Source organism: Crotalus tigris, unplaced genomic scaffold, assembly GCF_016545835.1.
Source record: "Crotalus tigris isolate CLP2741 ecotype Arizona unplaced genomic scaffold, ASM1654583v1 scf7180000018184.2832721, whole genome shotgun sequence".
NCBI classification, from domain to species: domain Eukaryota; kingdom Metazoa; phylum Chordata; class Lepidosauria; order Squamata; family Viperidae; genus Crotalus; species Crotalus tigris.
In genome coordinates this window covers 1,806,069-1,822,449 of record NW_024096871.1, presented here as the reverse complement: position 1 = coordinate 1,822,449, position 16,381 = coordinate 1,806,069, and the positions used below count along the sequence as shown (strand labels likewise).

At 33.2% G+C, this 16,381-nt stretch overlaps 1 protein-coding gene across 8 annotated transcripts in view; it reads left to right on the top strand.

Annotated features, from left to right (window-relative positions):
- SATB1 (SATB homeobox 1) overlaps positions 1–16,381 on the top strand; it is a 113,234-nt gene that overhangs the window by 39,369 nt on the left and 57,484 nt on the right. For 5 of the 8 annotated variants that reach the window (XM_039348851.1, XM_039348852.1, XM_039348850.1 and 2 more), the window contains one exon: positions 4,574–4,720. The exons of 2 other annotated variants lie outside the window; for them this stretch is intronic. In XM_039348851.1, coding sequence (XP_039204785.1) covers positions 4,574–4,720 — 147 coding nt within the window. Of the gene's footprint in view, positions 1–4,573; positions 4,721–8,608; positions 8,651–16,381 lie in introns of all 8 variants that reach the window. One more of the 8 variants, XM_039348854.1, reaches the window with a different exon arrangement.

The following is a 16,381-nucleotide window of genomic DNA, read 5'->3' as shown; positions in this document are numbered from 1 at the left end:
TGTGTACAAGTGATGAGGTGGGCTAGCTACAGTGATTCATGTTTATAACCCCTTCATCCTTTTTAGTCAATGTTCCAGATAGGACCAAAGAATGTAATCTAATTACAACATAGAAGCAGTTTGCAAAGTTTTGTTCAATGCTTGACACATTCAAAGAATAATTCACTGGACAACAATTTTTTTCAAAAGTTTTGCTTCTTGAAAAACTTTTGGTGATTATGATAGAACCCTTCAAATAACACAAATACAATTTAAGAATAATTGTATCACATAGGAATATTGAAAAAAATGAAATTAACTTTTAATAACTATAATGTATTTAATTGCATAATGTTTCAGATACATTGCATGACTTAAATAGGATTAAAAGTGTTTTGCTGCTGATGTTTGTTTGTACTCAATATCTAATGCATCTCACTGAAGTGTGCGACAATAGTCAACCACTTGATGGATTCTAGTTTCCCTGTTATCATTTTTCCATTGTTATCCAGTGTGGCATTGTCTTCGTGAAACCTTTCCCCATTTTTGTCACTGACTGGACTTAGATTTTTGGGAAAGAAATGTAAATGCAGAAAGTGAATCTTCAGTGATATGTTGCACTTCATGGTCTTCTATGTTGTAAGAAGTTTGTCAACCAGCTGGATATAGTTTGGTGCTTTGCAGTTGCCAAGAAAATTCTCAATGACATTCTTGAATGCTTTCCAGGTGATTTTCTCTAGCCCTTCTAACAGATCTTCAAACCACTTGTCATTGACGATGTATCTGATCTGTGGACAAACAAAAATGCATCAGTTATTCTTGGAAATATCTGTCTCCAATAACAAAAAATTTCATCTTGTTCATCACTTTCACAACATTTTTCATTAGTCCTAATTTTATGTGAAGAGAAGGCAAAAATATCTTTGATAGGTCAACAAATAGTTCATGTGTTGTTTTTTTTCTACACTGGAACCAAATTCTTTCATAGTGGCCATTTTCTTTTAGAGTAATGCAACCCTTTTGCATGGCTGTCTCTTTTGCATATGTAACAACAATACTTGGTATATCTGAACTGCATTCCAAGCAGCAGCGCCAGCATGTTAGATCTTCACAGATATTTCACATGTTCTTGGTGTACTGGATATGCTTCAACTACAGTTCATGTTTTTTGTATTTTTTTTCCATATGTGCAACCTAGTCATTGTGTAAAAGCAGAAGATTTCTATAAAATTGTATGTGATCTGCTAAATTATAGGTTATTTTCATGCTTAGGAACAAAAAATTTATAAGATACACCCCAAAATGTTCAGGAAGAAAAATCTTTTGTCGTTCAGTGTCATTATTTATAGCTGATCTTACAATAATAAGCTGACAGTCACTAGGTGATCTTGGCTGCTAGCTATTTGAGATCAGTACTTGAATGAAATTTCACCATAACTTTTTAAGGATAGACTAGAAAATTATTTTAAAATGAAAATGTCATTTTAAAATAAGATGTTTGCTTAATAAATTGAACTGAGAGGAATGAAACATTATTAAATATTCCATTTTATTTAGTTAGTATTTTCTTTTATTTATAAGTTGCCACAGTCTACATTAGCTTGTTTATAATAATAAAAATATTAAAATAAAAACATCAACACAATAGTAATAATACAATTGACATGCATTCTTCATTCCCCTAAATGATCTAAAGTCTATTTTACCAGCTTCCAGAAGATGATTAGAGAACATGCTAATTTGACTTCTATGGAAAGCTGTTCCATAATAGAGAACTACAGCAAAACAAAAGAAAACAAACAATGTCCACTATGTGCAAAGCTTTGCCCATTAACTTCTCGGTAATAGGAAATTATTAACAAACTCTTTGAGAAGCCATGAAGCAAAGATTTGATTCTGAAAATATTAGAAAACCATATAAGTCCTTTGTAGATGAACACTAAATCTGATTTGCACTCAGAACTAATGGGTAACTAATGCAAAATCCACAGTAAAGATATTACATGATTATGGTAGCTCATACCTATCAATATGTAGGCTGTTGCACTTTGTGCTAGTTGCAATTTCTAATTCATCTTCAAAGGTAGTGTTATGCTGAGTGTATTATAGTAGACTGGTTGTGTATCAATAAGTTCATGAGTCACTGTTGTTAAGGCTTTTTATTCCAATTAGAACATTAACTAATATACCATTCAGAGTTTGACCATCACTACCACCCACTATTTATCAGTAATCCTGTCCAGGAAGATCATCCTGATCATGGACCTGCTTTTTCAGGGGACATGCCAACACATCCCAAGTTACAACTAAACATAGCAGGTTGCCTTTCATTTGGATTAGATTTAGGCAGCAATTGAACACCCTTTGATTTCTTTTTTGTATCCTTGAATCTTACTGAAAATACTAACCTCAGAATTTGATTATATAAACACTGAAAGACAACTGGACATTATTAGAATAACAAGATAGTAAGCAATAGCACTTTCTACATCTATAGACAGCTGTAAATATCTTTATCAAATACAATAAAGTATTGTAAATAATTTTAAAACTCTTTTGTATTTGTTAGCATTGGTGTTAAGGTCAGTGAAAATCTGTTTTGTTTTAGAGCTATGTGTCTATATTATTATGTTTCATTTAATTTTTCAGTGAACAATTTTTTAAAAACCAGAAAATTCATTACTTTTCTCATTTGAAAATTGTATGTACTCTTGAAATAGTGCAAAGTGTTTCAAAGAGGAATTTGAAGAAGCATGTTGACACAAATGAAACACCTTACCTTGAAGAGTGAGAGACTCATTCTTGGAAAACCTAGATGAAAACTCAGTAGATTTATTGTCTCTGCATACAAGAAATGCTTGTATTTTACTAACATGCTTGGCAAAGCAATTTGTTTTGAGTGTTCTGCACAGGCTTATTTTTTTTCAAAATTTACTACTTTTTTATATACATCTACTCTTAATAAACACTTTTCTATTTAACATACATTATGTGGTACATGCTCTACATACAGCTTAGCCTTAGCATACCCTTTTTAAATTAGCTTTTCTCCAAAATTCTTATACTTTTTAAATGCACTTCTCTATAAGAATACTGATTTAACCTTCTAAGTTACAGTAAGAATAGTGACTAGCAAAAATGGTGACTGCCCCAGGAGCTGTTGATACAGTTCTACAGAGGAATTGTTGAGACTATAATTTGTACTTCAACTGTCTGGTTTGGTACAGCAATGGATTAGTTAGGACTGCAGAAAGAACAATTGTAACCAGCCTACTTTCCATAGAAAACCTGTATATTGCATGGGTCAGAAGGAGGGATAAGAAACTATCTAAAGACCCTTAACATCCTGGACATAACCTGTTTCAACTCTTCCCTTCGGGATGCCACTATAGGACATTGTATACCAAAACAACCAGACACAGGGATGGTTTTTTTCCCCCATGCCATAATGCTGCTAAACACCTAATACTCACAGTACTATCTTATGTTTAAGTATATTTACCCATGTTGTATGGCTATAGTAGTATTATCCTTTCCATCTTCTTTACTACCCATCTTATTGATATCATTATTATGATTATTATTACTTTGTTACTTTGCATGTACACCGAGAGCTTTTGCATCGGAGACAAATTCTTTGTGTGTCTAATCACACTTGGTCAATAAAGCTATTCTACTCTATTGTTGGGGCAATATGCTGACTCTGTAAACTGATTAGAGAGGGCTGTAAAGCACTGTGAAGTGGTATATAAATCTAAATGCGATTGCTATTACTATTACTATTCCAGAAGTAAATTGTCTTCATTGTTACCACCTCAAGTTTCAGAGTTTACCTCAGATAATTTTCATAGTTTAACTTTTAATCTCTGGCTGCTTAAAAAAAATAGGAAAAGAAATTTGCGTGTGTGTTCTGGCAAAAGTTAACTTTTCAGACTCATAATAATTTTATTTCATTCTTTTAATTAAAAGACTTTGAAAATAAGTCATTTTGGATATGCATGTATTAGTATAAAGGACACATTGCCAAATAAATTTATTTATCAATTTTCCTATAAAATTTCATTTTGTCCCTCTCATTTAAAAACTTTTAACTTAAAAGCATTGAATAACATTGGCAACTTAAGATGCACAGTTCTTGGAATGTATACATATATGGACTTCAGTTAAAATGGTTTCCATTATATTTTACATTTTGCTTCTCAAAAATACCATTGGTACATTCCATGTAGTACCAAATGACTCCTGAACAAAATAAAATAAATAAAGACCATTTTATACTTTTATATGTTCTAATAAATTCCCTTCCCAATTTTTTTTAATTTCCTATAGCACTTTCAGTGATTAATAATAATTATGTGTGTGTTTGTGTGTGTATGTATGTATGTATATGTGTGTGTGTATATATATATATATGTATGTATGTATGTATGATGTGTATGTGTGTATGTACACATGACGTGTGTGTGTGTGAGAGAGTATGTTTATGTTTTCTCTGCTTATATTGTTGGAATAGAAAGGAATTGAGTATCTTCATCCACAATACAAAGCGCACTGAAATTACAATATTCTTAACAGCTATTAAATACATTTTCAGAAGAGAAGGAACATACTGATATGGAACAGGAATTTTGCAAATGAAATGCAGGAGGACAGTGGAGAAATTTATGTTAAATCCACAGTAATCCATGACAGTGAAGGACATCTGAGCTATAATCCCATGAAAGCCCATACTTCCAAATGGGTAAGAGACTGATAACTGTATGGAGCCCTTTTTTTTGGAAATGTCCAGGCAAACACTATAAACTTATATTATTTGCTTCTGCCTATATGGAATAGATGGAAACCATCCATTTTTTTCATAGAAAATTGCACCTTTGTCTACTAGTTTTATAGTAACGATTTGTGTAATGTGATTCTGAATCTGACTTCAACAAGACTATGTCCTTCCTAAAATAAATACTATGTGATTATTTGTTAAAGGTTTTGACAGTTTAAACATTTAAACTGACAGTTTAAGCAGTTTGAACATCAAACAATCTAGTAATTGACAAAACAATCTAAATATGATTATATTGAATCATGGCTTAGAATTATATTGCAGTACCTTGCATAAACTTATATTTTATATAATAACATTTGTGGTTTATATAGAGTTTGATAGTTTACAAAATAGGGGTATGTATATGCAATTTTGTGTTCTAAAGATGTAATTAATTATGATAGGAAAAAATCTTTGGGGCATTAATTCAGATTCTAGAAGGTTAGTACAAACAATGTTTGTATGCATGCCTGTGAATATGTATGTGCAAACATGCATGTGTGCTATTCCTACAAGTTATTAAATTTGAATGCATTAATTGCTATTATATTTAATTCATATGTCCCATATTCCATTTGATAATTTAAAAATATTATAGTTCTGCTGACCTGGAGGATTTTTACTATCTCTGACTATTATTAAATGTTAGGGCTAATATGCGGGTATCAGTTATCAACTTACAGTTATCAAAATTATTTAATAATGATTGGAAACTTTACCCAAATATTGGGATTGTTAATGTTTATGCCCAATCCTCTGTCTTTTTTAATTGGGAATTAGTGCTAATTTTAAGAATTAAATGGTTGAAAATGATATGGCATGACAAATAAATAATGCTGAAATATATAAGAAACATAGATGTGACCAAATACACTACACAGTTTTGCTAAACTGATATTACATATAGAAGGTTTGAGGTATGTCAAAATTACAGAAGCTCTTGGTTATAAACCCTCACTATAAATGGCTTAAAAGAGTTCACAGGCTCAGTAATTATTGTCCATTCTTTTGGAAAGTAATATTTCAAATATTGTAAACAACTTAAAAGAAAATTTAACTATGAAAACTGTTTGTCACCATATTGTCTAGAATTCAAGATCATAGTAAAGCAAGATCTGTTTTATACTATACCATGCCATACCACACCACACCGTACAGTACAGTATAGTACAGTACAATACAATACAAACATAAAAATTTGGATATTCTTAAGCATAAGAGCAATATATAAAGCTAAGTTTAAATTGTAAAGACAATAAAGTACTGAGATTATTTTTGTAAAAGATGTTATAGATACTGGGCTATAAAGCAACTTGATGCCCTCCAGATGTTCTAAATCATATCCCCAACTAATATCCAGTCTACAGCCCTTCAGTTCAGGAGGTAAAGAAAGTTATAATTCAATACACCCACAGATTGCCATGTTGAGAATTTCTGCTATAAAACATTGATGTGATTGGCCATGGATAAATCACTTGTAATTTTTTTGAAATTTTACCTAAAGATTGTATAGTTCCCATTCTCTTGATTTTTATAGGTGGAGACCATAAAACTTTACAGAAGTTCAAAGCTTAAAACTAATGTTACTATCAAAATATTCTTATTTCCTCACCATTTTCATATTTTTAAAAAAGCATTATAACTTCTGTTCCTTTCATATAAAGTAAGAAGAAACATTTGCAGGTATAATAAACCCTTAATAGACATTCACATTACAGATACAATAGCAAATACAACTTAGAATTATATACCACTCCATAGTGGTTTACAGTCCTCTCTAAGAGATTTACAAAGTCAGTATGTTGCCTCCAATAATTTGGGTCTTCATTTTACTGACCTCAGAAGGATAGAAAGCTGAGTCAACCTTGAGCTTGTCAAGGATCAACCAGATTGTGGGCAGAATTAGCCTGAAGTACTGCATTCTAATCACTGCACCTCCAAGATACAATTTGTACACTATATGCTCTTATGCACCCATAACATTATGTTTGTTATTATACACAAATGTAAAGTCCCATTCAGATTTTAATTATTAACACCTGTGCCTTCTTCTAGTCTTAAATGGATACTTCAATATTATTTAAATAATAGCAATCCCCTCAGCCTTTTTCAACTTTCAGAAAGTTATTACTTGCCCAGTTTTTCCTCACATTTCCTTTATTTAAGGATTGAAGTCTTGGGGCTGTGATTCCACCCACAGTTATTTTTGTGCATTTATTACATATTTTAAAAGATTTGAATTCCATCTATTCTCCAAGGAGTTAAAGGGCTCATTACAGATAATATCATATTTAACCATTAACCATTCTGCTTTATTACGAGACTTTTAATGTCAAACTCAAACATAAGCACAAAAATACAATGTTCATCAATCATAAATATTTAACATACTAAAAGCAGCAATTAATTTAAAATAGTATCTAACCTTACGCATCAAAGGTTCTAAAAAGGAAGGTATTTATTAAATGAATATGCCTCCTACTCACAATATTTGTCCAAATGCTTTGCTTTTAATAAAAAGAACTTAATATTCTAAAAATTAAATTCAACATTGGAATTTAATTTCACTTTTCTTTGCATAATGTTTTGATATGTAAATGTACATAGCAAATTATGTTTTCTGTTTTTCAACTGCATCTCTGTAATTTAAAAACATCATTGTATCTATTATGTTGCTCAGAATTTTCTGTGTTCCTTAGATAATATTTTAGATTTCCTTTTAAAATGTACATAACTTTTTACTAAAATTAAATACTGTTTGGTAAACGTAGTGGCACTAATTTTTGGCAGCATATAGAATGGCAACCAATAGAAAGCTTGAAGATCTTTTAAATGTGTGACTTAATAGTAGTGATGAAGTATCAAAAGGCTGTCAAATTGCAACCATGTGCCATTTTGTTATAATTATCTTTTAAATACTTTTTTTATAAAACTAACTATAGTTTAGTAGAAATACTGTACCTAACTGGGGACTCCAATCAGAATCTGTATATTATATTTGCTTCTTTAGGTCTTGCTTCTTAAAAATTAACTTTCTTATTAAGTTGTTTATAATGTTTACTGTACATGAATATTGACATTGAGTACTCAGAAGATACTTGACCGAAGGTAGAGCAATCATCTTGAGATGAATCAGAGAGACAGAGAAACAAAGGCAAAATGTAATAATAATAATCAAAGTGAAGCAGTTATATTTCTAGGCTTATTGGCATTGTGTTGCAAACAATTTCCATATTTACTTCAAACCAGAAAGGCTTAAGCAACTAGTATGCTGTCCTTACTTTTTATATTTGCTGTAAAGGTAAACTTATTTATTTATTAAAACTTACTGCCCAATCCCAATTCTCTCTTCTTTGTTGAACAATCTGTTTCTTTTACTGGGACCATTTATACTTTGCTGTACTTGCTTCCATTATTCATTCTGTCATTAGAAAAATCACATTTATTCTGAGATTTGTCTCACTTTGGATTCTTTTCTCAGCTAAATACTATTTTTCATAATATTTTATACATTCCAGTTTTTTAATATTAAAGTTCATCCAAATGGCATAGTAGCTAACATGTTTAACTGGCACCAGGGAGATTTAAATGCAGTTCCTTCTCAGTCATGGAAGTTCAATGGCTGTCACACTCTCTTAGCCTAAACTATTTAATAGGATTGTTGTGGAGAACAACTCATCTTGAATTCATGAATGAAAATATAACAAATAAAGGTTACTGTTTTTCCTGTAGAAGTTTTACAAAGAGGTGGAGGATTTATTTTGTCCTTTAAGAAAATATTTTTCTTCAATAATGTTTTTGGTTTTTTAGGGAGAAAGTGCCATGACAATGGATGGCAGGAATACTGATGAGGTGCCCACATAATGAAAGTTAAGATATTGTTCATAGTATTATATGTTAATAATCACTTGTATAAAGTGATTTTTTCCATCTTATTGTAGTGTTTCAGTAACTTATCCCAAATTCTAAATTAATTACATTATTTGATAACTATATACAGTTATATATAGTTATAACAGTATAGTATAGCAGCTATTGTAGCCATTTGAATATATGATAGTGCCTCTGAGATAAAATGCAGTGCTAAAAACTAGCCATGTTTTCCTTCCTTCCTTCCTCCCTCCCTCCCTCCCTCCCTCCCTCCCTCCCTCCCTTCCTTCCTTCCTTCTTTCCTTCCTTCCTTCCTTCCTTCCTTCCTTCCTTCCTTCCTTCCTTCCTTCCTTCCTTCCTCTCTCTTATTAGATTGTTTATTAAATTCTAAGCATGGATATTGTGTTAATAATTATTTGTAAAATATATGTTGTGTATCAGTGTTCTTTTAATATTAGTAAGTAGTTTCAGGTTTTGTATACATCAGTTTGTGTACATTTAAACACTTGATAAATTTATTCATGTCTATTGTATACTCATTCAAACTACCTATTAGATTTACAAAAGAAAAAAGTGGAATGAATATATATATTCTGAGGTTTTTGTGGGTGTTTGTATGTAGGTCTTTGGTTGTTCGGGTTTTCTCCCGCGTAAAATTGGAAGTGTCTTGGCGACGTTTCGACGAAGTCCCATTCGTCATCTTCAGGCTGGTGTTTTCAGCTTCGAGCAACTTTGCTTTGCTTTGCTGCTCGAAGCACGAAGCTGAAAACACCAGCCTGAAGATGACGAATGGGACTTTGTCGAAACGTCGCCAAGACACTTCCAATTTTACGCGGGAGAAAACCCGAACAACCAAAGACCTATATATATATATATATATATATATATATACACACACACACACACACACACATACACATACTGCAATTCTGTCATTAAGTGACGTGGTTTAAGTTGAAAAAACTTGTTACTATGTACTTAGTGATGGCAGTTCTGGCTGCTATTGTTAAATGATGAGTGCATGGATTGTTAGTGGGGACTTTAAGTGACCACAATATGCAACTTCCTGCTGGCTTCCCCTGTAACTTTGTTTCTTGAAAGAGAGGGAAGGTCACAAATCATAATTACATGATCCTGGGATACTGCAGTGTCTTATTGCATTCTTTGACCAAGTGACAAAATTAGTGGATCAGAGGAATGCTGTGGACATAATTTACTTGGACTTCAGTAAGGCATTTGATAAAGTAGATCACAACCTACTACTTGATAAGATAGAAAAATGTGGGATAGACAGAATCATCACCAGATGGATCCATAGCTGGCTGACCGGCCGTACTCAGCAAGTAGTCCTCAATGGAACTGCATCTATATGGAGGGAAGTGTGTAGTAGGGCTCTGTTCTGGGCCCAGTGCTCTTCAACATCTTCATCAACGATTTGGATGAAGGGATAGATGGGGAACTCATCAAATTTGCAGACGACACCAAGCTGGCAGGAAGAGCCAACACTCCAGAAGACAGGCTTCAGATACAGAAGGATCTGGACAGACTTGAACACTGGGCACTAACTAACAAAATGAAATTCAATGGTGAAAAAAAGCAAGGTTCTACATTTAGGCAAGAAAAACCAAATGCACAAGTACAGCATAAGTGGCACCATGTTCAATAGTAGTAACTGTGAGAGGGACCTCGGAGTCCTAGTAGACAATCACCTAAATATGAGCCAGCAGTGTGCTGCAGCTGCCAAAATGGCCAACACAGTGCTAGGCTGCATTAACAGAGGGATAGAATCAAGATCACGTGAAGTATTAATACCACTCTTCAATGCCTTGGTAAGGCCACACTTGGAATACTGCATCCAGTTTTGATCACCACGATGTAAAAAAGATGTTGAGACTCTAGAAAGAGTACAGAGAAGAGCAACAAAGATGATTAGGGGACTGGAGGCTAAAACATATAAGGAACGGTTGCTAGAATTGGGTATGTCTAGTTTAACGAAGAGAAGGACAAGGGGGGACATGATAGCAGTATTCCAATATCTCAGGGGCTGCCGTAAAGAAGAGGGAATTAAGCTATTTTCCAAAGCACCTGAAGGCAGGACAAGAAGCAACGGGTGGAAACTAATCAAGGAGAGAAGCAACCTAGAACTAAGGAGAAACTTCCTGACAGTGAGAACAATTAATCAGTGGAACAGCCTGCCTCCAGAAGCAGTAAATGCTCCAACACTGGAAGTTTTTAAGAAGAGACTGGACAGCCATTTGTCCGAAATTGTGTAGGGTTTCCTGCCTGAGCAGGGGGTTGGACTCGATGACCTCCAAGGTCCCTTCCAACTTTACTACTACTACTACTACTACTACTACTACTACTATTATTATTATTATTATTATTATTATTATTATTATTATCTCAAGCTGGGATAGTCATAAATACAGGGATCCATCATAACTACCACGTTTATCACTATTGTAAATTTGGTCATTGAATAAGAGGTTGTTAAAGTTTATGATGCTTCTCATAATGTTTGAAATTATCATTAATAATTTTCAAAAAATTAAGAACTATCTGTTATAGCTGAATGAGAAGGCTAAACAATGTAACTGTGACCTGTTGAATAAACTCTGGAATAAAATATTCTGGCTTGATGCTATAAAAGAACCTGACCATTGTTTCCAGTTTGGACATAAAGGAAGCTATAATTAATTATGGTTTCCTGATCTGCTTCCTATTCCAATGAAAGAAAATAAATGTCAATGTGAATATATATGAAGCTAGATCACATTTTACTTTATAAAATAGAAATTTGGCTGCCTGAATATAACAAGTAAAATTCTGGTGGCTCTTTAATATGTGTGTATTATTTATTCATGAGCCTTATTTTAATGAATTAAAAAATACAGGCATTAAATGCCAGTCAGTTCATTTTGTAAATGGGGGAGTAAAGGAATTAGATTTGATAGGTTGTTCAGCACGTGTCTTCAGCTGAGAATTATAAAATTAGATGGCCTTTATATTGATAAGATATTGATAGGATACCTTTAAAATGTTACCGTTAACATAACATTTCGAAATTTGAAAATTACCCTTACGGAATAATGGGCAGAAAGTTTTATATTTAACTCAGAATGTAAGGTATTTTAATGGTATGTAGGAAAGACCTGTGTACATTATTTATGTCATGAGCCTTATTTTAATGAATTAAAAAATACAGGCATTAAATGCCAGTCAGAGTTCATTTTGTAAATGGGGGAGTAAAGGAACTAGATTTGATAGGTTGTTCAGCAAGTGTGTCTTCAGCTGAGAATTATAAAATTAGATGGCCTTTATATTGATAAGATATTGATAGGATACCTTTAAAATGTTACCGTTAACATAACATTTCGAAATTTGAAAATTACCCTTACGGAGTAATGGGCAGAAAGTTTTATATTTAACTTAGAATGTAAGGTATTTTAATGGTATGTAGGAAAGACCTGGGCCAGTTTGCCATGATACAACTAAAGCAACAGCTAGACACAACAAAAAAGGGCTCAGACAATGAGCCTGCATTTCCATGGGAGCTTTCCTCATAGAATAAAGTTCAGAGTGAACCAGAATCAATTCAGGATATTCACCATATAGGGTGAAATATATATGAGAGGCAGGCCAGAAAAGTTTCTATTAATTACACCAAAATGTGAAGGAAGCAGCAGCTAACTGGTAATATCATTCATTGGGAAGAACAATCTGATGCTGGACAACTGTTAGGACCTCATGTATAAACTCAAATAATACTTTGAACATCCCATATAGAGAATTGCTGCTAGTCAAGTGATCTGGAAGTTCAAACAGAATAAGATCATATATTTCAGATTTTAAATTATTTGCCTGCAATGTAAGCAACCAATTGAAAGCTAGCTGTATTGATCAATTCAGAGAAAGTCTGGTTGAGGAGCTAGGAGAGGCAAGACTCTCAAATTTTCTGGAGGAGCTGTACCAATGTTTTGTAATAATATATATCTAACTGGATGATTTAAGGAAGGGAAGTAATGGTAAGGGGAAAATAACTTAAAGCCTGTATTCCCCCAAACCACCACCTCAGTGGCCCCCTCAACATCCAATGTGGGAGAATCCCTGCAACCAAGATTCCTGTCTTTAGAAAAGCAAAGAAGAAAGTATCAAATCTATGCTTTTACTGAGGAGCCCAAGTTCATACCTGATGATGTTTGGTAAAGCATTAGCGTTAGACATAGCAAAAGATGTAGAACTTATAAATCAACAGATCATGTAACCAATAAGTGCTCAGCTTGCTTTGAAACAACACACTGGCAAAACTTTGCTGATACATTTCCAAGGAGCTCGGGGGGGGGGGCTTTCTACCTTTTAAGAACAACTGTTGACAGCAGGAAAGCATATTTAATCACTCCTATTTTTGTTGCTTTAGATTCTAGGCAGAAGTGTGACTTTCTGCTCTTGTAGACTTGAGAGCAACCAGTAATTTCATAACTATAGAAATAATGCAGAAACTAAAGTTGCCTACTGAAGCTCTAGAAAACCCAATATTACCTGAGATGATTGAGAGATAGCCACTAAGAGCAAGACTGACTTTATAGCTGGATCAGCAAAAGTACATTCATGTTCCCGTTCCACCTCTGGTGGCATGAAAGATATGCAACACTTTCTGGGTTTTGCTAATTTTTATAGGAAATTCATCCCTAATTTTGTTGACCATCTAAAACTGCTGACCCAACTCCTAAGAAAGGATAAGCAATTTTGATTAATCCAGGAGCAAACAGCTTTTCAAGGATTAAAACACCTCTTTATTTCTGAACCTGACCCGTCCTGTCCCTTTGTGATACATAGGGATGCTTTCAGTATGGCAATAGGGTTGCTCAAGCACAGAAGGGAGGGAAACATATTTACCATTGTATTGAGCACAGTGGTTAGAATGCAGTATTGCAGGCTAACTGCCTACCGTAGGAGTTTGATTCTGATTGGCTCAAGGTTGACTCAACCTTCTATCCTTCCAAGGTCAGTAAAATGAGGAACCAGATTACTGGAGACAATATGCAAACTCTGTAAACTGCTTGGAGAGAGCTGTAAAACATTGAAAAGTAGTATTTAAGACTAAGTGCTACTGCTATTGTTATTACTATTGTGGATCTTTTACTCTGGTATGTCCTCCCAGCTGAAAGAACCTCTGATATTTTTTAATAAAGAATTGCTGGTAGTAAAAAAATGCTATTCAGTTATTGAGATATCTGCTGGAAGAAGCAATTCATCCTCTACAAGTTATACAGACCCTTAAGAATTTAGAGGTTCTGTAAAACATTCATCTCTTAGCAAGTTGCTTTGATTTTTACAAATATTCTGGGTTTCCAAAACAATTTTTCAGATAGTGTCTCACCTAAGACAATTCAATATATGTTCTCCTTCCCTCCTCCCCCCCCTCTCTTTTTCACTCACACATACACACACACACACACACACACACACACACACACACTAATTCTCCAGCTATGCAATTCAGGACATGAGGGCCAGAGACAAAAAGATTTCTGATGGAGAGACAACTCTTGTGTAATTTGGGCAGTTACCAGCAGAAGAGGGGAGTGACCCAACTGCACTTTTTTTCTCATAGTCCAAATTCAGTTTCCACTATGAACTCAGGACTAAGGCAATGAGTCTGAAGGGGAGAACTGTGTAATGGAATCCAGGAAAAAGTCTAGGCGAATGGACCAACAAATGCTGCCTAGGGAATTATCAGATTAGCATAACTCATAGCTGTATAATGGACAGGGCAAAAGGCTCAGAAGACACCCTCCCTAGTGTAAAAGAAACAGAAGAATTGTATTTTCAAACTTGCAATATTCTGTTACAATAAAATTGAATTAGCTCATCTGGTTGTATTTTGAATCTGGTCTACCTGATAAGTTAGTGGGTATTGTTTACTTTGTCTTTTTAAAAAAAGCATCTGTCTGAAAACAAAGACATGGGTTTTATAACAAGTAGATTCTTATTTGTGTGCAAACTTATAGCATGATAAAATAACATAATTTTGTGTAATTTTTTTACCACCTATCAATTAATGTAAACTTTCTGGTTAGAAAGGCAGGATACAGCAAGAACTGAAATAATAAAATGCCATTTCAAATCATTTTTCTAGTGTAAGAAAAATACCTAAGCTGGTTCATTTACATTTATAATCCATTTACCATATTTTGGTTCATGTGTTAAAAAGATTTTAATCATTAATACCATGATGGAACATAAGAGAAACTATAAAACAAGCTATATCTGTAAAAGGAATGTTGCATCTTGCATACTCCACCTTACTTGTATAAACATATTTTGATATCTGTTTTTATAGATTTTGAGGTGAGGAAGACTTCGTTAAAAGAATTGTTTTTTTTCCCTAGTAGTCACAATTTCAATCTTGCTTTACCTGTAATATGAAAGCAGATGGTCTGCATCTCTTTTGAATATTTATAACTATCAAAAACAATCTCTTGTTATTCACCCTTAGGCTTATGAGATGTCAGAACTGTTCTAGTAGAGAAAAATTGTCTTGGGTGTTTACTAAAAGAGGATTATATTAAGCTGAAATGACTATACATTTTCTAGTTTAATATTTGTTCATCAGCGGTTTAATCATATTTAGATAATAGTGTAAATAAGTTGTTGTAACTCTTGTCCCCTCTACTGATCTAGCTTGAATGCTTTCATTATGCAAATACAAATATCTATTTATTTACTTTCTTTAAAAAAATCAAAAAGACCTGTTAAATTTTTGTAGATGATACTTTGAATTATTTTGAACATATGAAGAATATAGCCTAATATCTTTGTTCATTAGGTTATTAGGTTATTTCAGAGAACATTTTTTTTTTTTAATTTCCTGTTATACTATTTGGCACCCTTTCGTAAGCAGCACATTGTCTGTTTTAATCCACAAAGTTGTTCATAATTTTTTATCAAAGATGTGTATGACTAAAGCTTAAGATATTGTTAAAGAGGATAGAGGATATTTGGTTATAGTGGAGGATAAATGGATTTTTGACCTGCAGCTGAGCAATCACAGATAATAGATTTTGTAGTGGCTGGTTGAGTTGGCAGTAAAGCATGAATAGTTTTAGTTTAGATAATTGAACTGACCTGATTAATGTTGTTCTTTGTTGTTTTTCAAAAAGACAACAATGCACTTTCAAACACAGCCATTTATGATCGGAGAATCTATATTCAGGTTATTATAAACTTATTCTGAATGCAATCTAAAACATTGCATTCATTCCTGAAGAATGAATCAAATATAAAAAAGTTATCTTAACAAAATAAATAAATACAAGTAGATTTGCTGAGAATATATTTTCTTTAAGTTAGAAAATGTATGCAAAATTATTTGGATGCCACTATTCTTGTTATATGCATACAACTCCAGATATTGAATGAATTTTAAAGCTGACCAGATGAACCAAAAATGAACTTTAGAAAAAAAATTCAATCCCTATTGCCATACAGTTATGGAAGAGATAATTATAAATAATGCATTTGGCTGCAAAAGAAAGCTCAGACTGTGGCAGATGGTATCATCCCAATGTAGTAAGGCTTTTGCATAGGTGGCGCCATTTCAGATCAAATCTTCATCAGACAATCACAAAAAGAAATACAGCTACTGGGTATGTATACATGTGGGTACTTTTAGATGGTGAGTCATATGAACTAAAGTAAACTAACAGTAAA